Genomic DNA, 23,683 nt, shown 5'->3' on the forward strand with positions numbered 1-23,683 from the left:
TATATTCAATGGAATAGCAGTCAGCCATAAAATCTGAGGCAGTCCTACCATTTGTGACAACATGGATGGACACTGAAGGCATTACACTAGGTGAAATAGGTCAGAGGTAAACAAGTACTGTATGATCTCACTTATATGTATAATCTTTTTTTTTTTAATTTTTTTTTTCAACGTTTATTTATTTTTGGGACAGAGAGAGACAGAGCATGAACGGGGGAGGGGCAGAGAGAGAGGGAGACACAGAATCGGAAACAGGCTCCAGGCTCCGAGCCATCAGCCCAGAGCCTGACGCGGGGCTCGAACTCACGGACCGCGAGATCGTGACCTGGCTAAAGTCGGACGCTTAACCGACTGCGCCACCCAGGCGCCTCTATATGTATAATCTTAAAAAAAAAAAAAACCTGAAAATCATGAAGAAAGAAATCAGACTCATGGTTATCAGAGGCAGGGTGGGGTGAGGAAATTGGAGGAGGGTGGTGAAAGGTACAAACTTCTAATTGTAAGATAGATAAGTACTGGGGATGTCAGGTACAACATGAGGACTATAGCTAACATCGCTCTATGTTATATAGAAGAGGTAGTTCAGAGGGGCGCCTGGGTAGCTCAGTCGGTTAAGCGTCTGACTTCGGCTCCAGTCACGATCTCATGGTTTGTGGGTTCGAGCCCCGCGTCGGGCTCTGTGCTGACAGCTCAGCGCCTGGAGCCTGCTTCGGATTCTGTGTCCCCCTCTCTCTCTGCCCCTCCCCTGCTCACATTCTGTCTCTCTCTCAAAAATATATAAACATAAAAGAAAAAAAAAAAAGAAGAGGTAGTTAAGAGAGAAAATCCTATGAGCTGTCATCGTAAGGGGAATTTTGTTTTCCTTTTTTCTTTTTTCTTTCTTGTCTCTATACTGCATCTATAGGAGAAGATGGCTGTTAGCCGAACCTATTGTGCTACTCCTTTCACAACATATATCAATTAAACTGCTATGCTGTATGCCTTACATTTATATAGTGATGTATGACAGTTACTTCTGAAAAACTGGAAAAAATGATTTGAATAAAAAAACCTTTAAAAATTAAAAAATAATGTTTTCAGATCCCCTTCCCTACTGCCTCTATTTTTACCTCTCTCTGTCTCTTAGTTCAATTTTCCTCTTTGTTTATGTCATTTACAAGCAGGATCTCCCCTTGAGCGTACTTTCTCAGAAATTCTGAGGATATCGAAGTATCCTGTAAGCGAAAGAAGCACTTCATTCAATTGTGTCAGTTAAAGTCCCCAAACTGAACCTTGTTATCATATGCCCATCCCTAAACCAATCACTGGCTTGAGGGATCAAAGAATATGATTTGCCAGGTCAGGAACGTGGGCCACACCCTGGTGCCTGCGAAGGAAGTAGACCTTTCAAATCACATGACCCAGAGCCAGAGAGGAGAGAGTCTCAAAGAACAATCAGGATGCTATTACTAGAAGAAGCTAGGTGAGCAGATAAGACGGAGTCTATTACAGTTCTAATGTTCAAATGTATACACAACCACAATACATAAATGCATGTATAAAGAAAGTACATGCTTATGAACAAGATAGAGAACACATCAAACTGTGAGACGATGCCATAAATAATAGCATAACTTGAAGTAACTTATCTTAGGAATTTGAAACCGATAATGACCCAGCCTCTCTCTTTTCCAAAGAACAGCAACTTCCCAGCAGAGGTGAAAGATCTGACAAAACGTATAAGGACTGTTTTGATGGCCACAGCTCAGATGAAAGAGCATGAGAAGGACCCCGAGATGCTGGTGGATCTCCAGTACAGCCTGGCAAACTCCTATGCAAGCACCCCTGAGCTGCGCAGGACCTGGCTGGAAAGCATGGCCAAGATTCACGCAAGAAACGGCGACTTATCCGAGGTGATTAGCAAAGGCTCAGTCCTTCTCCATTGGCATTGTCTCCTTTATCGGGGCGATTGGATTTTCATTTACAGTAGGTTACCATATTTTCCCGCTCATCTAGGTATGACCCGATTATATATTATGTGCATTAAATTTGCACATAGGATTCAAGAATTCCTGACTCCATGTAAATGATACCAAGTAAAAGCCACAGTTGTTGGTATCAGCTGTAATTGGGATATGCAATGTAATTAGGATATGCAATGCAGAACTAAACGTTAAAAGCCTAAGACTAGGGAGGATGGTTGGAACGGTGTCTGGAAATTGAGAAATTGAGTTATGTAAGTTAATCTTCTGTGTTTTAAAACTTCTTCCCTGTAATTGGACTCGGATGGGGAAGCTTGCCTTCATAGTGAGTAATCTCAGGCCGGGGTAATCTGTCCTCATTTGCAGCTGGTCTGAACTGGTGATGGAAATATTAACACTCTCACGAGCCCTGTGAGGAGAATGCACTGTGTGAAGATTATAAATCGATAGCTAACGTTTCAATGTCCGTTTAAACACTGGGTGGCTTTTTATGTAGCAGTTCACAGCACCCAAGTGGTTTCTAGACACCAAATGGAAAAGTTTTGCCTTATTCTCAGAAATACGCCCCTTTGGGGAAGAGATTAAAATATCCGGGATGGTCTTAAAACCTGAAGTTAAGCCTGACGTTCTTCTAAACGCGTGTGAAGGATCCTGGGATAGAAAGAGAGCCAATCAGAAGCTGCAGTTGGAGGCAGTTTGATGGGACAAGAATGAGAAACTCCAGTTCCTTGGATTGCCCAGAAAATGGGGAAATCCCTCCATAAAACTTCAAGGGAAAAGCTGAAGTCATTTGGACCGTCAACAGGCCAAGTTCTAGTACCTGTTCAGCAATGCTCAAGGCTTTTCAGGAGATACTAGAGAACGTTAAGATGTCACCATATATTCTGGTTGGCGGGAGCACACATTACATTAGGCCACGCTATTTAATCAAGTACCACCTTGTGAGGTGACCATCTTAAAGGCAGTAGAAATTCCAAGGGGGCCATTATTGGAAACAGAAAAGGTAAGAAGATAGCTTAATTTTATTTTCAATTTAGATCCCGATACTGTAGTGTATAGTTTTAACAAGAAAAGAGAATTGGATTTTAAAATATATACATCAGGGGCGCCTGGATGGCTCAGTCGGCTAAGCATTCAACTCTTGGTTTAGGCTCAGGTCATGATCTCACGGTTTCCTGAGTTCAAGCCCCGAGTTGGGCTCTGTGCTGACAACACGGAGTCGGCTTGGGATTCTCTCTCTCCCTCTCTCTCTGCCCCTCCCCCATTCATACTGTCTCTGTCTCTCTCAAAATAAATTAATTTATTAAAAAAATAATAATAAAATAAAATATCTACGTTAGGCTTAAATAGGAAGGAAGGTAATTCTACAGAAAAATTCTTGAGGTCAGTTCATTCACCCACTTGAAGACAACACCCAGATAAGCACACAAACAAAACTTCCTGAATAGGCATTTTATTCTTGATTGTGAACGCTTTGGAAATCAGATTGATTCTTGTTTTTAACTCCGTCATTAAAAGGATTCCTCCATGTATTCTTACATGGAATACTGACTCACCTAGGAAGGTTAGTCCTGATTAGTCAGCTCTGTGCTGTGCCTTCCTCTAAAACCGTTCTTTTTTCTTACAGGCCGCGATGTGTTACATCCATATAGCTGCCCTCATTGCGGAATACCTGAAAAGAAAAGGTAAGACGACCGTCTGCAGGGAGAAAAGTCCAGAAGTGACATGCTGAAGCCTAAATTAAAATTAACTTCTTGATTTTAGTAATAATCTCAGTTATGTTTCATTAAGTAACATTAATGGTCACAGATAGTTTTAATTATGCCGTACTTATCAATTTTAGCTTTCATGCCACTATCATGTTTAATCTGTCTACAAAAAGGCTAACTGGTCAGCTTCTTAGTTCAAAATGAGAATGTTTTATCGTTTACTGATGTATAGTCTCATAAGCTTGTATTAACACCAACCTGTAGCCATGTCTTAACCTCATCTTGCACTACCATAGGTTACTGGAAAATGGAAAAGATTTGCACACCACCCCTGCTCCCGGAGGATACCCATCCCTGTGATAACTACCCATTACTAACAGCTCCCAGCGGAGGAAGTGAGTGCTCTAACTCTCCCGCATAAGCTCCTTTACCCCCAGGGAACAGAGCAGAGCAAATCAAGTTGCTGCTTCAAGTTTACTTCGATGAAATTCTTAAATGTATATTCTTAGAAGCAAAAGCTATCCCAGACCTTCATACCTCACGCTGTCAGAGTCTGAGGCTCCTACCATTCAGAAATCCATCCAAATTTATGAAGTTCAGAACCAAAAAGTTCTCAGCAAATAGAACTGCATCTTATCCAATATTTAGGATTATGAGTTACGGCCATATTTGCTTCCAATTTGCATACTAGTCTGCCCTTGGGATTTTTTTCTAAAATTGTTTAAAATTGCAAGAGAAATCCATTTTAATCTTGAAATGTAAAAAAAACCTACTTGTTGAAAATAAGGAATGCTAAAAATATATATGCGGGACTGTATAATCAACATGTTCCATTTCATTTTTATACAAAATTTTTTTAATGTGTATTTTATTTTTGAGAGAGAGAGACAGAGACAGAGACAGCAAGCAGAGGAGGGGCAGAGAGAGAGGGAGACACAGGATCCGATGCAGGCTCCAGGCTCTGACCTGTCCGCACAGAGCCTGACTCGAGGCTTGAACTCACGAACCGTGAGATTATGACCTGAGCTGAAGTCAGTGCTTAACCGACTGAGCCACCCGGGCGTCCCTCCATTTTGTTTTTTTAAAATGTTGTGGCGCCTGGGTGGCTCAGTCGGTTGCACGTCTGACTTCAGCTCAGGTCATGATCTCACGGTCCATGAATTCGAGCCCCGCGTCGGGCTCTGTGCTGACAGCCCAGAGCCTGGAACCTGCTTCAGATTCTGTGTCTCCCTCTCTCTCTGACCCTCCCCCGCCCCGTTCATGCTCTGTCTCTCTCTCTGTCTCAAAAATAAATAAGCATTAAAAAAAAGTTTTTTTAATGTTAACTGGTTCTGACAATTTACAACATATGATAATTTATAGCACTGATTTCCTTTAATTAAAAATACTTCATCTTTAATGTTTGATGAAAGATTTTGTAACAATCACTAAAGAATTAACTCTTTGCAAAAAATGTGGCAATATAGTTAATATATTTAATCTGTTTTTTATTGAAAAAGCTTGTTCAAACCCAAAGGATATGACCTGCAATCTACTTCATAACACTATCTTAACTTTCAAAATTCAGTGGAAAACTCCGTGTATGAAAAACACAAACAAATCCTTAGATCTGAAGATCAAAATAACTGAACGAAAGATAACTTGGACTTCAGTTACGTATACATATTTAATGAATCCCTTATTTATTAATTAACATAATCCCTTGTTCTTCTAAAAATGCATATATTTTCTAAAGAATCTCAGTGGATTTTGCAAAAAGAACATATGAGCCAAGTTAACCAAGTGAACCGTGAGATAGTTCGAGGAGGAGGTCACACCTGGCATCGTGGCTTGTGTCCACGCTAAAATTCAGGGATCTTCCTGCCTAGCTCCACACTAACTATTCAGCTTCATTTTTATATACAAGTCATCAAAATTATCATTATTTTGTCTAACATACCCTTTACCCCCACCTATTTTATATCGGAATCAGACATATATATATCGTATCTATTTTATATCGTAATACAGCTCCGTAAAGACTATTTCAAATTCTAACAAAAAACAAAACTGAAGACGCCTGATAAAACTAGGTGTCCGTTTGACAAATTGTGGAAACTTATATCCCAAAATTTTGTGTGAGACTTTAATATGAAAAAATTTTAAATACCGACTTTTAGACCGGAGGTAATACTGGTCTATAACATATCCACTGAGAAAAGAATGTATTTGTTTAGTAAACTCTAAGGAAGGTGATTTTTTATGATGCACTAGCACACATTCATACCCATTGGCATATATCTGAAGTCCTCAATATACTTTTACATTATGATGTTTCCAAGTCACAGGGATAGAGTATCCCGTCACTACAATGTGCAAATAACCAGAATACGGGCAAATACGACCAACTCCAGAAAGTACAGCTATTACAAGGTCATCATCCTGCAAGAGATGTGTCGTGACTTTCTCTGCTCTGTCGAGGATATATAGGTCCCTGCTCCTCAGTTGTCAAATATTTTAATATATGTTTAATTGCAGAAGGAATATTCTCGTTTTTAAAAGTAGGGAAGTAGAATTTCTAATGCAAGAATTAGATTGCAGTAATTATCCTAATTATAATTTTTAGCACATTTTGGAGTGATAATTTAGTTACATAGCCAATGAGCTGATTATTAAAAATGGAAACATGTCACAAAAGTATCAGCTCGAATTCTAAAAGCACCTGCTCCAGGTAAGGGCCCGCACTGGGCTCAGTAATGAAAGTACTATTATTACTGCCTCCTGTTTTCGAGTGAGAAAACCAAGAGTAAGTGATACAGGCTGCCCTAGAGAGAGAGCATGGTGAGTTTGTGATGGGGCCAAAGTTCAAGGACTGGTCTGACAGTGTAAGCTGTGTCCCTGACTACTCAAATTCAGTTCCAATCCCTCCTCGGGGGACATGGCCCATTATCAACTGTTTTTATATATTATCTGTAGAGCCAGATATATTTGTCTTGATTTTGGTAGCCACGGTGCTAAGAAAATTTAAGGAAGTTTCTAGAAAATGCAAAGGAGTGAAAATCAGCGAGTAATGAGCATTGTTTTCATAATACACTGACCATACCAGCTGTTTGCTCAGTATTAATGTTTGCGTCCCTTCAACCATCTTTTGAGATAGATAACTAACGTCTTCAGTTTGACAAATGGGAGAAACAGCCTCCAAGGGGTTGGCTAACTAGAACATTGGAACTGTGTCTATCTACAGATTCTGTATTTTGTCCATGCCAGCTTCTAAAAGAAAATATGTCACCTGAAAAATGATACAAAATTAGAAAACAGGATCATTGGTTGCCTTGGAGAGAATATTTATCAACAGTCATAGTCTACCCATCTTGTTGACAGAGTGGGTTTTATTATGCTACCATGAAGAAAGGCATGCTCTATCCCAAACAGGATGTGACTCAAATAATAATGTCTCATTTTGCTTGGTCTTCTAAAGGCATGTTCTCTATGGGCTGGCCAGCTTTTCTGAGCATTACACCAAATATTAAAGAAGAAGGAGCAATGAAAGAAGATTCGGGAATGGAAGACACACCGTACAATGAGGTTGGACCAATATAATCTAGTGCACAGTTACTGAGAAAACAGATGCGTTGAATTGTTACATTAAGCTAAATATGGAGGAGAAAATCTTATTCAGAAATCAAATAAAGTTACTCTAGAATATGACTTAGGCAAAATGAAAGGCAGGCTACAGTTCAGCTGAGAATAATAAATATCAGATTCCACTGATAAAGTATAATTTTTGATGACTACTTAAACTACTTAAATGGACCCATTCTCTAAAATGGACCCAAATGTGTTCTATCAGCTCTTCTATAAGATATAAAATCTCTAGTCCTTTGGTAAATACAGTAAGGGATACTGAAAATTGTGTGAGCTGGTCACAACTTTTTTTTTAATGCATTAGAAAGTGTATTTGTAAATACACTTGTACAGAAAGGCTCACTAGTTTCTGCAGAAAACCTTCTGATTTGCAAACCATGGTTATTTTTCATTAATTGAAAGAAGTACTGATAATTGCAATAATTCTGGTGAAGAAAATAGAGCTTCTTCATCAAGTAAGTAAAATATTTCATAAGCTAATTGTTTCTATCTTAATGTTACATCAATTGAAAAAAAGGATACAGAAAGCAAGTTTGGGGGCAGAGTTCAATTTAATTTTATAGATGGTTTTATATTAATTTAGTATACCTTGAAAATAAGCAATGAATGCAACTACATATTTAGATTAACTATTTCAAATAATGCTTCAGAGTCTTTTCTGTGAAGACACTGTTGAAAAGATTCCAACAAATAATTGACTTCCTTTAGGGAGTATATAATTTCATTCAGCTGAACATTTATTAGACCACTAGTATATGTGAGGCATTGAGTTAAGGTGGGGAGAAGAGCTAAATAACCCACAATTCTGGCTTTCAAAAAGTGTAGAATCTTGAGAAAGGCGAACGTTTTTCAGTCTAAGACCCATCAAGTATAAATATACGCAACTAAAGGAAAATAACTTCTTACGTGACAGTGGTTGGGATGGAGATAGAGTTTGGACAACCATTCAAAGACCCTAGAGTTCCTATAAAGGCTCAGGGCAGTGGAGAGCTCATGATCAGATGTACATTTTAGAAAGCTGCCTGGAGAACAACACGTAGGACGGACTGGAGTGCAAAATACATTATTAGCAGACCACTATGGGCGTTGGGGGGAAATGAACAGGGTTTTGATCCAAGGCAGTGACCGTGGAATGGAAAGAATGAGACAGACCTGAAGGCATTTCATAGATTCAAATTAGCAAGCTTGCAGGACTAAGTCAGTGATGGAAAAAGAAAGATCCAAGACACCACCATCCCGTCCAGGGTGGACGTAGATGCCAATAACAAAGATAGGAAACAGAGTAACCCCACTATGAAGAAAATTGACACTGTAACAGTTTTGAAAACCTGGTTCAGGGAGGAACCACAGTGTTCATCGTGTTGAATCTCCTTTCGATTTGGGGAATTGCAGAAAATCCTGGTGGAGCAGCTCTACCTGTGTGTGGAGTTTCTTTGGAAGTCTGAGCGATATGAACTCATCGCTGACGTCAACAAACCCATCATCGCTGTCTTTGAGAAGCAGAGAGACTTCAAGGTACGTTTTCTAAAGCCAGACGCTGGTTAAAATATCCTGCTCTAAATTGGTGATTTTACTTACAGTTTTCAAACGTGGAAACTGCCTATTTTTTATGTCAGCATCATCGTCACGAAACCCTTTGATTTATGGTTTCAGAAATTATCAGATCTCTACTACGACATTCATCGGTCGTACCTAAAAGTTGCAGAGGTGGTGAACTCAGAGAAGAGGCTGTTCGGTCGCTACTATCGTGTAGCCTTTTACGGGCAGGTAAGTTTACCAGAAGCTCCGTGGCCTGGAAATTCTGTTAAACAACTAAACTTTATCTTTCATTCTCGATGAGACGGCTGACTCCACGTGCCAGGCGATCAAGAGGATGTGGGTGTGTCTACGTATATATGGGATTTTTCTGGATACACGAGTCCTATGTTTGTCTACAAGAATATGTACTGAACTGGGAAACAAATAGAGAAATCCATGGGCCTTAGTACAGATCGAGTTGAAACCAATGATTTCTAACTTTTTAGAGAAAGAGGACACTTATTTTTCAGCATCCTGAGCTGAGCCACCCAGGCACCCCGAACATTCCGTTTTTTCATTTTCACAGTTGCGATGACTCCTGCCCTCTCATTTCCTTTTCTTCCCTCCCCTCAGGGTTGCCTATAACTTCGTTTTCTCCTCGGAATCTTTTAAGGCTGCAGCTGAAGAAGTCAGATCCAGCCTGATCATTCTAGATCATTTCCCATTGAAAAATGGATTTTGCCCACCTGATGGTTTCTCCAGCCCATATCTAATCTAGGCATACTGACCAGGTAGAAATAAAATATGCTGCTTTCCTACCAAATTTTAATTTCTTTTGAGAAAAAAAACATTATTTTCCTCTAATCACCAACGGCAGCTTAAAGCTAACTTCTTAATTAAGAAAGATAAGCTTCTCTCTACCTGGAAAGAAAAATATCACCCCTTAGCCACTTTCCATGAACAGGTTAATCCAACTCAGATTTTCCTCCTGAGGCATAACAGCATCAGGAGTATGGAGATGGACAAAGCAGGTGGAAATGGCCCATGGATAGAGACTAAACGTAGACATGAGAGAGAAGCAGAACTATTTGAAGTGATACATACATTGCAGGGAGAAAGAGTAGGAATCCGCAGAAGAGAAGGAGAAAGATAAGGGAAGGGTATCTTGAATATCATGGAGAAAATAAACAATTTTTGACTTCAGGGAAACATTAGCAAAAAAAAAAAAATGGCAGGACACCCCATCGAGAAGGGAATGTGGGCATTGAGGGATTGCAGGAGAAAAACAGGGTTTCTAGGGAGTGGCCACAGATCAAATGAGCAGGAGAGAAGTGGCACACACGATGTGCACTCAGCTAACCAAGATTCGTATCTACAATCCTTCAGGCCGTCTTTCCAATGAACAAGTAATAAACTGCCATTAAGAGTCCGGTCATGAAAACAAGATTGCCCACCTGATGGTTTCTCCAGCCCATATCTAATCTAGGCATACTGACCAGGTAGAAATAAAATATGCTGCTTTCCTACCAGATTTTAATGCAGATGTTTATTCTTTTCTTCTTTTGGTCTTGATGGTTCCAGGCTGTGGTAAGTTTTCTCTCTCTCTCCATTTGCATGCCCTAATAATCCTCACACTTCCCTCCATATGGTTTTACTGAACCGTAACTTTTTTGTGTGCAAATCAACATTGGGTACGACGGTGGGATAATCCTGCTTCCATTCATTTTGGAGTCATCCGGCATTTCCCGAACTAAATTGTGTTTATTCCAGTTATCTGAATTACAAAAATGTATCGTTTATTTTATGTGTGTATTATCATTCCGCACAAAGGGAGATGTAGTTTAAAAACCTACGTAACCACACATACACTCCAGCGCACGTTCAGATAAATACGAGCACCACGCGTTTGCAGGGCGTGCAGAGTAGGCTTAGTGTTGGAGATTGTCTGCTCATTTTGGACCACTGTGACTCACAGCTGATTATAAACGGCATGGTGGTCAGAGTCTTAGAGGTTGGAGCAGTGGTCATTGATGGGCACCCTGCTAGTCTCCTGATCGGACCCTCCTCCTTTCCATATGAGTGTCATAGAGAAATAGGGCTGTCTTTGGTGGGGAACTCTGAGCAGAGGTGATGGTCTCAATACCCAACAAAAAAGATGACCAGTGGGCTAAATCTTTACCCAGTAGGGCAGAGTAGGTCTCTTGAGATGTGAACAGAAGTGTATGGAAACCAATTTGACCATCAATTTCATGTTTAAAAAAATAAAAATAAAATAAAAAATAAAATGATAAAGAAAGAAAGAAAGAAAGAAAGAAGAAAGAAAGAAAAGAAAGAAATTTTGGAAAGGCAGCAGAGGCAGAAATAATCACGCCGGCACCTAGAGCTCTGGAACACAGAAGAATTTTCTCATTCTGTGAACCATGTGAATGTGCCTATATTCAATCATTTTGTACCTACAAAAATGATTCAACATAATTATTGTCGATTAAGTTGGAAAGACAAATTCTTTCCTTATCCACACATTGTCTGACCGGTACATACCTTTTTGTAATTCTTTAAGCCCTCCCCGTGTCCCTACCAGTATTTTCTACCTTCGTCTATAAAATTGGGGCCATGGGTCCTTAACTCACCTACTAAAAGAATACTTGAAAACCCTTGTACTAAATAGACTGAGGGGGGCAGTGGGGAAGGTCTGGAAAGAGCTACTTTCAAATGACCTAACTTTGTTCTTTTTGCAGATTCCTCAATAACATGTACTGACTGTGCACTTGGTTTTTTTTCTCTTTTAACGCTGCCAGTATTCTCAAGTGTCTTTCATTAAAAGTTCCAACCTAAGCTTAAACGTGTTTTGGAAAATCTGCAGACCTGGGTACATGCCTAAGCGTGGTACTTTCTAAGCCCAAACCTCAGCCCCCTTTGAACAAAACCTAATGGAGGTCATCTTGATACACGGCAATGTAGAGCCTCGTTCGTCACTGTTCAGATGAAATTCAAAAAGCTGTCCCAGGACCCCAAGTGGAGAGTGTGAACATGTCTTGAACAGGAGCGGACAGTGCACATCACTTCACACTTGATGATGAAGAGATACTAACTCGATTTGAACATTTCCCTGAACGTGCGCAGAATGAAAGTTCTAAAGATCTAAGATAAAGTCTTAACTACTTGATTAGCATAATCCCCGTAGTCAGAAATAATTTCTTTTTCATGATGGCACTTTATGTCCCTGTAAAATTCATCTTTTAATATCCAAATTGGCATGTCTTGCAATCATGTTACGAAGATTATGGGAATATAATATGCTATAGGCTCTTTGCCTCCCTAAGGCCTTCCGGTAAATATTTTAGCGTCCCGTGTGGGTAGTGCTTTCATCACATGGTATTGGCTAGTATAGTTATTATGTCTGCAAGGAGGCAGATAATAGAAAACAAGTTGGAAACTCCTTTTTTTCATGGCGGGGGCCTTAAGAACGCAAGTCTTGCATAACACGGATTTTCAAATGCAACACCTGACGTCACTGACTGTGGAAATTTTACACAGAGCGGCCTATATAAAGCACCCTCCAGAGTGTCCCTGATGTATTCATTTCCAGACTGATGAAACAGCAGTAGTGATCAAACACCACCTGTAATCAATGAAATACTTAGGCCCTGACGTTTAGCGTGAAAGCAAGCAAGCGAATACCCATTGCATAACTTAGAATATCAGCTAGATGCTCTTGGAATATATAAATGAAAGGCTTGGGGACTGTTTATTCCGGTGGCCAAAAGATACAGATTTCATGGTTCCCCATCTTGCCTGCATGGGTGGAGATGTGTCTCAGAAACTTGACAGAAAAGAGATTAAGAGGAGGAGAGAAGGCGGATGTGTAGTTTGAAAAACCACCTTCTGGTCGTGTGCTACACCCTTCTGGCTCCCCATGTATATGAAAGTCATTGATATAGAATATATTTTTAATACATATAATTTGTGTTTAAAATATAGAGAGATCTATCTTTAACACATATGTATTTAAAATATATGTTGAGAGAGAGGTTTGTATTTCTATGAAAATGTTTGTCTGCATTCTTGTAGCTTAGCTTAGCATTTAGCCTTTTAATACTTTCGGACCCACATTTATACACGAGGTTCCTCTTTGAATGCATTCCTTTGCTCGTGAACTTCAAAATACTTAAGTAGAATAGCAGGGGCGCTTATATTTGACGTTCCCCGTAATGATGCAGGGGCTTTGTGGATTCTGAAGAATCTTCAGAAACATCTAGTAAGGAGTCAATTTTAGTTACCAGTTCCACTGAAGTATATTTTTATCATCATCTATTGCCTGCACGTTTCGTAACTCAGGGTTGTTAACTGCGCTGATTCAGAGTCCTTGTTTAACTGGAATATGTGCTGTTTCCTCACAACGACTGCTCAGAATATGTATCGCATTGTACCGTGACATTTAGAAAGTCAAACTAGCAAGGGAAATGCAGAGATCACATTTCCCATTGCCACGAAAGGCAGTTTACTCGTAACCTTGGGGCGGAAGCAAAAGACAAACGACCCCTGGCTTGTCATCACCTGTGTCCCTACTGATGAATCATTTATTTCAGAGAGGTAGCAATTGAAAACTCCCCTAAGACAGTGTCCTGTGGCTCAGTGGGCTATGCTTTGATAGTTTCTCTGGGTAAAAGGTAAGCACACGTTCCCCCTGTTTTCAGAACTGCCATTGAGCTGGCCCCAGAAGCTCTTGCGTGATCCCCAGAAGACGGCAGAGGAAATTTTTAATTCTTGCACTCCAGCTTCTTTCTACTTCTTACAGAAAATAGTCCCAACAGGTGTCTATTTTCAGGCCAAATGCGTAAATAATCACAATTTCTTTCTGATCAGTCACTTACCAAGATATTGAAATCAGCGTCAATAGACCTTTCATATAATAAGGAAAACTGTAGTTGCCGTGCAGAGCAGCTGAAGATGTGTATTTTGAAGCACTCCACACTCAGTTAAGCTGTTTTCCCTGCACGCCAGTCAGAGCTTAGATTGCTCTGCTGACACGGAATGTTTTTCTTTGTTATTGCTGTCCTCCTCATCAGCACTAACACACACCAAGGGCCTATTGTGTACCAGGCACTGTTCTTGGGACCTCCCACTAGACTTCTGAGTCTGTGCTGTTTCCATCATGCAGATCAAGGAGCAGGGATGAAAGGAAGTCACAGGTCATGACTGAGACCAGAGCCAACGGTCAGCGTAATGACAATAAAATCCTGCTTCCCACCTCTCCCTTGCTGCTAACCCTGGACTCAGAAATTTGTCACTGGAGAAAAATTCACAGGGAAAATGTCTCTTTGTGCTAGTTTTCACAGCGTGGTGAGAAAATCTTTTCCTGAAACTTAGAGACATTTTTTCTTATTGAAAAGGAAGTTGCAAATGTGGCTGTAGCGATTGCCCTGTGGGGGTTCTGGTTGATGGCCTCAGAAGTCCTGTTTCTCTGATGTGTCAGTCTGTCGATTTTAGCCACTAACTTCTGACCTTGAACCAGACAAGTCTTCACAAAGACAGAGACAGAAAAATCATGGCAGGCTGGAAGCCATGTGGGAACCGGGCCAGACCTCACTACCCCTACCAACTCTTGAGGAATGACGGTGAAGCACGTTTTGTGCTTTCAATACTCTAAGTCACTTTTTTTAGCAGTTTGGGGTCAGGGGACTCCTATATTCAGCTGCATGTGGTCTTGACCATTCTTTAAAAAAAAAAATCGTTCAATAAAAACATCTTTCTTAGAATCGATGGAATCTTTTCCAGTCATACCCGGTGCAAATACACATCTTTAAGATGTATGCCCTCTAAAAACTATTTCATTCATCTGCTTCTTCATTCAACGAAGGTAGAGTGAAATTCCCCTAAAGACCAGGCTCTGTGTTGAACACTGAACATGCACTGTTGGACAAGACACTTCTCTGCCTTTGAAAAGCCCAAAGTCAGTTCTGGAAACGCACAAGGAAACAGGCGATTACCTGCTTGACAAGAACTCTGCTGATGAACGAGTTCATCGTCTTCAGTTACAGCCCATTTACGAAACGAAGTATCCTGTTCACATGGTCAGACTTAACCTGGCAAAAATGCTTTGCGAGCTTAAAGCACCATATGGTTGTGCATTTTAATCCTTACTCTTAGATCAATCACCTCACGTTAGCCAAAAGTACAGCATTAGAATGCTTGCTGCGTGTGTTTTTTACATACAATGAATATTTCTTTTTTTAGTCAGAAATGAGAAAAGCAGAAAAAGTACAGCTAAGATTCTTTCTGACCTCCGGATCTTCACCTGGTCCTCAAAAGCCATTTGCATGAGGTAAACTCTGCAGTCAGAAGAAACCGTGAGAGCCTAGGTTCTTAACTCCCCACTTAATCCAGTATTCTGAGGCCACATGCATTCCACAGGAAAGATGACGCTGTGTCTCTTCAAAGAGAAGGAGATGTGAAGATTGCCTCACTTGGTTATCCTCAGATGATAGAATCTTACCTTCCCCCCCCGCCCCGTTTCAAACCAGACAAATAAAATTAACAGAGGCTGAAACCTACTTGTTCCTATGGCATAAATATGATGGCATGGTTACTGTTTTCAATCCCCTATTTTAGCTTTGCAGGATTGTAAAAGACCTATTAGCAAAGTAAATGGAATAATGAAATTGCATATGCTTGCATCGGGCGTCTGAAGACATATCACAGTTCTTTTTAAAATAGCAGCACTTGGGAACATACCTACCATATGTCATTCCTGTTAGGACAACGATCCAGAGAATTATGGCTTTGCATCTGACGTGATGTGGGGTGCATATCGACTCGTACCTCTAGGTACGTTTACATGACATACAGAGTTTCCTCTGCTCGTGCCAAAGACGTGAAGAAGGCCTTATGAAAAAGGCCAAAAATTACTCCAGACTCTGTGTTCTACCCCAGGCTGCCACATGAGGGCATTCTTCTCCCAAAATACATGCAAGCAGGTGTAACCACGGATTTCTGCAAACAGAGAAAACAGGTGTAAGGTTATCTCAGGAGGGTCTTTGGCCTGGTGGGGAGTGTTTCATTATTGGCTGATTCTAACATGATATTTTTTTTTCTTTACGTTACTTTTTCTTTCAATTTCATAGGGTGCTGATCCATAGCTTGGATAACAACCGAAGACTGGATATATTATTTAAGTAATTAGCTTTTGTTTGTGTTTGTGATTTGCAATTGGAGTGCCCTAATAAAACTGGTGGTTCGTTGTGCGTTTCCCATAGGGCTTTTTTGAAGAGGAGGAAGGTAAGGAGTATATTTATAAAGAGCCTAAGCTGACGGGCCTCTCGGAGATTTCTCAGAGACTGCTCAAGCTCTATGCGGATAAATTTGGTGCAGACAATGTGAAGATAATCCAGGATTCCAACAAGGTAAAGGAAAATCGGCGTCCATGCACATGTGAATAACTGACTCCTTTTTTTTAGTTTTTTTTAGCTGTATCTGTTAAGGTTTTCATTTTCTGCCTGACTGCAAAGTAACCTGCCTCAACCACACGGGAGGTTTTGCCTGTTTGTTTATTGGATGGTTGGCGATTTTTTTTTTTTTTTTGGTCAAAAATGTTATGTGTGTTTATTTGAGTAACTTTTAGGTAACCTGAGAAACAAGTTACTAAATTCTCTATTTCTGCCATAGATTACTTGCATTTGAATAGCAACCTAAGGGTTAAAGTGATTGGGTCCCCTGTTCCTTCCAGAGCTCACGGTGCACACGGGGTTAAGAAGAGGCGGCTACATGAAAACGGTTAATTAAATAGAGCCCAGGGAGTTCCTCGGGAGACAGGTCTAAGTCACAGGGAGAAAGTTCAGGGCTCCCTGAGCAGATCATTCTTGGCTGGGCAATGCTTCACGGAGGAAGGATGTCTGATCTGGGAATCGCAGAGTGAGAAGCCGTTTGCCGGGAGGAGAGGGCATTCTGAGAAGCCCGGCACAGGCGATGCCAGGGAGGAATGAGAAGGGGACACAATGGCAGGTGTCTGCAACACAGGTTGGACAGAAAAATATAGCAGAGGAATGCATCTCAAAAAGCAGGTTGGGGGGCGCCTGGGTGGCGCAGTCGGTTAAGCGTCCGACTTCAGCCAGGTCACGATCTCACAGTCCGTGAGTTCGAGCCCCGCATCGGGCTCTGGGCTGATGGCTCAGAGCCTGGAGCCTGTTTCTGATTCTGTGTCTCCCTCTCTCTCTGCCCCTCGCCCGTTCATGCTCTGTCTCTCTCTGTCCCAAAAATAAATAAACATTGAAAAAAAAAAAAGTTTTAAAAAAAAAAAAAAAGCAGGTTGGTGCCCAAGTGGGGAGGCTGCTGTTGGGCCACCAAAGAAAAGGTCTCTTTTCTCCCCTCCTCTTTTACTCAGCTGGTATTTGGAGGGATCGGGGCATGAGATTCCTGGGTCTGGGCAGAAATTGTCACGATGTGCCCGTCACTCTCTCCCTTAGCTTGAAAGGTAAGATCCCCTTCCCCTTAAAGATGGAAAGAACTCGAATCACCCTCATGGTGGCACTCCTAAATAGGAAACATAGGGTTCCTAGTGAGATGAGAAAAATGCCCAATTTAGTGGCAGACATCTGCAGTCTTCACTCCATCATGGCACCTTCTATCAGCTGGTGATCCATCTTGGAGAAACTAGATAACCACTCTGAATTTTTTTTTTTAATCTGTAAAGTAGATACAGTTATACTCATCTTACAGTATAATTTTAGGAACATCATAAATAAGTTCATGAGCTTCCTCAAATTTCTGGAATCAGATAGGCAGTGAGTACGTAAACAGATGGAGAAAGCTGGAAGAAGTTTAAAAATTCTTCCAGAAATCTTTAGAAAAGAGGCTGAGAATCATCTCTTCCAACCTTGAAAATTCCCTGGCTCTTCTTGGGACCCCCTAGCCTGTCTTCCTTGCTATTTCTGAAGCTTATTCACCAAAGCAGAATTAGTAAAGAAATCATATAGGATGATTTATTGCAGATAAGAGAAGGTATTAGAGAAACTGAAAATAAATATATTTGCAATCATGAGACAGGCTAACCAGTTAATCCACTCAGCCAACAAAGCCCGAGCCCAGGTCTAGGTACATGGCTGAATCATCGAAGGACAAGGAGATATATTTCTACTCTTAAGAAGCTTGTTTTCTCCGGACGCCTGGGTGGCTCAGTCGGTTGAGCGTCCAACTTAGTCTAAGGTCATAATCTCATGGTTCGTGAGTTCGAGCCCCACTTCGGGCTCGCTGTTGTCAGCGCAGAGCCGGCTTCAGGTCCTCTGTCCCCCATCTCTGCCCCTCTTCTGCTGCTCTCTCTCTCTTTCTCTCTCAAAAATACATAAAAAGAAAAAGGAAAAAAAAAAGCTTGTGTTCTAGACAAAAGTGAGGACATTCACTACAGAAGAGAAAGAAAAGAGGGGCACCTGGGTGGCTCAGATGGTTAAGCGGCCGACTTCGGCTCAGGTCATGATCTCGTGGTCTGTGAGTTCGAGCCCCGCGTCGGGCTCTGTGCCGACAGCTCAGAGCCTGGAGCCTGCCTGGGATTCTGTGTCTCCCTCTCTCTCTGCCTCTCTCTTTCTCTCTCTCTCGCCTCTCTCTCAAATAACCTCTTAAAAAGAAAAGAAAGGATTATAAGTAAAACGCCTTAGCCAGGTGCGTACGTTTGGAAGAACGTCACTACTGGAAAGTTTGGCTCCAGTCCTACCTCTGCGACCATCTGGCTGCTTGACCGCAGTCCGGCCAGTTACTCTTTCTGTGCTTCCAGGGCCACCCAGCCTCTGAAAGGATCCGACTGCCTGTTCTTCCCCACGGGGACAGGGACAGGCCGGCAGGGTGCCAGCGGGGGGGACGCAGAGCGCCCTGCTCGCTTCCCGGAGCACCTGCGGCTCACCACTCTCTTCCCCCGTTAACGCGTCCACCCAGGTAAACCCCAAGGATCTGGACCCCAAATATGCCTACATCCAGGTGACCTATGTCACACCATTCTTTGAGGAAAAGGAAATTGAGGACCGGAAGACGGATTTCGAGATGCACCACAACATCAACCGCTTCGTCTTCGAGACGCCCTTTACGCTGTCGGGCAAGAAGCACGGCGGGGTAGAGGAGCAGTGCAAGCGGCGCACCGTGCTGACCAGTAAGTGCTGCCTGCGGCCGGGCAGAGCGCTGGCTGCAACGCGGGCCCCCTGGCGGGGGGCGGGGGTGGTCGCAGTCTTGCGGACAGCCACCCGACATGTGCGAAATTAGGAATGCTGGCCAGGGAGAGCTGGCGTCCCCACCTTGGGAAGTCAACCAGAAGAGAAACCGCCCCTACGGTTACCCCATCCGCCCCTTCCCTGTAGACGTCAGGGCCGCAAAGGTCATGGTGCCGGTGTCCCGGGAACAGCTCTGAACTTAACCACTCGTCCCTCCCTGAGCCCACCCCCGGTGACTTGAGGGTTAGCAGCTCTCAGAATTGTGTGCTTGGGGCAAGATTCTAAACCATTCTGGAGCTGGGGCTCCTCACGTGTCATCTGAACGCAGGGGATGACCTCCCACATCCCTTCCAGCGCTGTCTAGAGCTACTCTAGGAGCCTGGGAGCCTCTCGCTTACTGAGCAAATGTGCCGTGAGCGCCTGCTAGGTGCCGGGCGCCGTTCTGGGAGCTGAAACAAATACAACAGGACTCTTGCCCTCAGGGTTCACGGTCTGGTAGGAGAGAGCCAAGTAAAGCAAGACGTTCAGGTGAGCAGAGTATGAGAGAGAAAATGGGAATACGCGGGAGGGGCCCCTCAGGCCGACGGAGGAGAAAGACGCACGAGGGTATTCTAGAAGAATCTTGATGAGCACTCCTGGATAGCGCAATGGATACAAGAATAGCAGCGACATCCAGATGACAGTACACATTCATCTTCCAGGAAACTTTTTCAGAACTTTTATCGTAAACGATCAGAACAAAGAGATTATAACATGCTATTTGGTGGAGACGGAAGCATACGTTAGTGTGGTTTAGAGTGATTTTTATTTGAATTATAAGTTATGAGGGAAACTGTAATCTTTTCAGTGGTTGGAGACTGTAAAGGCCTTAATCCAGCCCATAGAACGAGGACAGGTTGGCCAGCCAGGTGCGCGAGGGCAAGCCAGGCAACATTAGTTGGGCCAAAACCTAAGAGACGTTAGACACCATGGTATACAGGAGAAAAAATAACTCACATACACAGAAAAAGTGCAGGGTGGAATGTGCTGTGTATAAAAAAGAGATACAAGGGGCGCCCGGGTGGCTCAGTTGGGTAAGCGACCGACTTCGGCTCAGGTCATGATCTCGCGGTCCATGAGTTCAAGCCCCGCGTGGGGCTCTGTGCTGACAGCTAGGAGCCTGGAGCCTGCTTCCGATTCTGTGCCTCCCTCTCTCTATGCCCCTCCCCCGCTTGCACTGTGTGTGTGTGTGTGTGTGTGTGTGTGTGTGTGCATGCGCGTGTGTGCGTCTCAGAAATAAATAAACATTTTCCAAAAGAGAGATACAAGATCATCCGGACCTTCAGGGGTACCCTGGACGCCTCCCTAACCCTCAGGCTTTACATTCTCTCGCGTTGTTTTCGTGCAGCCAGTCACTTGTTCCCCTACGTGAAGAAGCGAATACAAGTCATAAGCCAATCGAGCACAGAACTGAATCCTATCGAAGTGGCCATTGACGAGATGTCCAAGAAAGTTTCTGAGCTGAATCAGCTTTGCACAATGGACGAGGTGGACATGATCCGACTGCAGCTCAAAGTCCAAGGAAGTGTCAGCGTGAAGGTAGGCATTGTCCAGAGCGGGGACGCACACGGCCCATGGCACCTGGTACCGAGTGCCCTAGAAATTTCTGACGTAGGACGTGAGAGCCATTTTTCTGTTCTGATACCATCCGCAACTTTTTCTGAGTCTTGAAAACTTTGTTTTGTTGCCAGTGCGAACACCAGGAGACGAACCTTTTTTTTCTTTTCTTTAAGTTTAGCTGAAATAAAATCCTCCTTTCCCATCTTCTCCGCATAAACTCTATTCTATATTCGAAAATCTAATGAGTGAACGAATGAATGAATGAATGAATGACAAATACGGCTGTCTCATCAATATCCGTAAGAGCCTCACGAACGTGTTCAGAAACAAATCCTTTGAAAATGTTTATTGGTTCACAAGATGTGTGTCGGTATTTATCTGAGTGTCAGGGGCCTGGTAAGGCAGCAGATGGCCTGCTCACTGTGGGTGATTAAAGAAAAGAGAACAAACAGACTGTTTGCAGAGGTATAAGCAGTATTTAGGACAAACAACACGGTGGGCACAGGAGCTGACAAGACCGAGGGGCTGTTACCCACCCCTAGATCCGGAGCTGGAGAGGAGACAAGAGTGAGTTGAACAGAGCGAGAGCTGGGAGAGCCAGCTGCTGAGGCTACCCCTGCCAGATAGAGGACCACACAGAGGAAACCCTGTGGCCAACAAACCCAGCCCGGCTGGGACCAGGGAGATTCGGGTGAGGCACTCACCTCGGGCACAAAATGAGAGTGGGCATCAAAAACCTCAGTACCCAGGATAGAATAATATTTGTGCGATGCCAACAATTTATAATGAGCAAAGAGTTAAAGTTTTAAACAAAGGCAGGCCCGTAACAATGCCGTGTGGAACTACATAGGAGCCCGAGGCAAAAAGGAAAAATCAGTGAGGCCGACCCTGATGTTGACCTGCTCTCCTCTTCCCCGCCCAGCTTTCCTCCGTGTCCCCATGGCTGACTCGAAATAGTAATAATAATTTTTTTTTTAAGCCGGAAGGCAAAAGCACCATTGCTGTCCTCCAAACGGGACAGCTTCTCTCGGCATAGAGCTGTGTCAAGGAAGGTGGACGTTGGACCGGGGGGCACGAAAGGGAACATCCAGAATGTTTAGTCATTGTGCCATGCTGGCAATACCTGGCAGGCACGGGCATCTGAAGGCAGCTCGAATACAGTGTTAGCTTCCTTCTGCTGTGACCTTATTCCTTCCAAGCCCCACAGTCACAATGAAGAGACCATAAGCACTAAAGGGTACGGACTCCTTCGTGAATGGAAGCCTGCGCATGTGTGCGAGCAGGAGTGGGTCCTGGCATCGTGTGTTCATTCGGAAAATCTGATAAATGCCTCCTCCGGCCGGAATGTAGGCCAGACTGTTAAGCGGAATCCGGTAAAACAGTGACTCCCAGGGTGGTGCATACGCGAATGGCTGCCATTGATAGTGAAGTGTTGACTTGAATGTGAATACAGAAAATAAAATAAAATAAGGAGTACATCACCCATTTGATTTCACAGATATTAAAATTCAACGTGAGTAAATCAAAACGAGTCTAGGTTTCAAAGATAGTAAGAAAGTAAGGGTGCAAGCCGAGTGCAGACGTGACAAAAAATGTGCAACGAGGGACAAGTGACCGTTTGAGAGAAGGTACCGTGAGGTGTAGCACGCAGCTGAATCCTTCGGTAACTTACTTCTGAGTGGGGGGACAGCAGAGAAGACAGGTAACAAATCGGTGGACCCCGCAGCAGCATGAGAGGATGTGGGCACTGCATGATGGAAGCTACTCCTTCTAGCTGCGGAGAAGGCTCCAGCCAAGGGGGAGATGGGTTTCTCCTCAGACGTTTCTCTTCTCCCCCCACAGGTTAACGCTGGGCCGATGGCCTACGCACGAGCTTTCCTTGAAGAAACCAATGCGAAGAGATACCCTGACAACCAAGTAAAACTTCTGAAGGAAATATTCAGGTAAGCTTTTCTTGGTCGGAATGTTCTGGAACTCCTTCGGGCAGGAGCCACCCGCCCGACCCTCTCCAAGGCAGCAGAGTCTCACCGAGGCCCGACTTTGAGTTGCCGCTTTCTGGGGCTGGCTGTTAATTTGCTGACTGCTGTCCCCAAAGGCAATTTGCAGACGCGTGTGGACAGGCCCTTGATGTGAATGAGCGCCTCATCAAGGAGGATCAGCTGGAGTACCAGGAAGAGCTGAGGTCCCATTATAAGGACATGCTCAGTGAACTCTCCACCATCATGAATGAGCAGGTAAGACGTTCCTGGAGGCGGCCCACGCTGCCAGTTCATAGGAAGTGCCCATTTTAGCCCCGGTGCCAGGAGGCCTGTAAATGCCTCCTCTCTTTCGTGACCACCATGGCGCCGAGTTGCTCCCTCCTCCACCTACAGCACTCCATGCCTCTCCAAAGAGAGATCAGGTTGGGGAAAAATCTATTTAAAAAACAAAAAAGAAGATGAGAACCCAGGTGATTTCCGAAGTTCTCAGATATGTTTAGCCAGACCATATGAGCTATTGGTTTTCTAGAACAGATGGAACCTATTAGACAGTAAGGAACAGCGGGCGACGTTCCACTAGGTTTGCTGCCACTCCCGTCCCGGATGTAGGACGTCCCAACTCCCAGGCTGTGACACGGAGTCCCACAGTTCCGCCACCAGGGGTCTCTGCACCATACTCCAGAGGAACGCCAGGACTAAGGGCCTGGCTCACCGAGATGGAGACTGCCTCTACGCAGGCTGGGCCTCCTGAAGATGTGCAGAACTGGGTAAAACTCGATCCTCTACCCCACCAGCAAGTTATCCATGATTTCTGGCATGTAGCCAGCATGTTCTATAAAGCTGCGCACAAAATCTGGATATTCATTAATCACGGAACTCGGGAGGGACACATAATCAAGTGGTCCAAAGCCAAGTGCTATCCTTTGGCTTCCCAGCATCCATCAACTCTCACACTGGACCTGGCCATCTATCTTATTACCCGTGGCCCCCTCCAGAAGTTAGATGTGCTCTTTATGGAATAATTGAGGGAGGGGGACAATTTGAATAATCTCCTGATAGTGCCTCATGCGTAGTAGCCACTCACTAAAAATGCGTTTCCTTTC

General features: G+C 43.3%; 1 protein-coding gene across 5 annotated transcripts in view; it reads left to right on the forward strand.

Moving 5' to 3' along the window:
- The window catches only part of DOCK10 (dedicator of cytokinesis 10), a 271,137-nt gene that overhangs the window by 242,570 nt on the left and 4,884 nt on the right, over positions 1–23,683 (forward strand). For all 5 annotated transcript variants that reach the window (XM_047082997.1, XM_047082998.1, XM_047082994.1 and 2 more), the window contains exons 45-55: positions 1,677–1,892; positions 3,589–3,646; positions 3,967–4,065; positions 7,128–7,234; positions 8,687–8,809; positions 8,948–9,061; positions 16,069–16,215; positions 18,734–18,944; positions 20,390–20,580; positions 22,444–22,544; positions 22,697–22,835. In XM_047082997.1, the coding sequence (XP_046938953.1) occupies positions 1,677–1,892; positions 3,589–3,646; positions 3,967–4,065; positions 7,128–7,234; positions 8,687–8,809; positions 8,948–9,061; positions 16,069–16,215; positions 18,734–18,944; positions 20,390–20,580; positions 22,444–22,544; positions 22,697–22,835 (1,506 nt within the window). The remainder of the gene's footprint in view (positions 1–1,676; positions 1,893–3,588; positions 3,647–3,966; positions 4,066–7,127; positions 7,235–8,686; positions 8,810–8,947; positions 9,062–16,068; positions 16,216–18,733; positions 18,945–20,389; positions 20,581–22,443; positions 22,545–22,696; positions 22,836–23,683) is intronic.

Source organism: Lynx rufus, unplaced genomic scaffold (assembly GCF_022079265.1).
Source record: "Lynx rufus isolate CCGP_SWC_20201006 ecotype Redwood Valley unplaced genomic scaffold, mLynRuf1.p SCAF_2, whole genome shotgun sequence".
Lineage (NCBI taxonomy): Eukaryota > Metazoa > Chordata > Mammalia > Carnivora > Felidae > Lynx > Lynx rufus.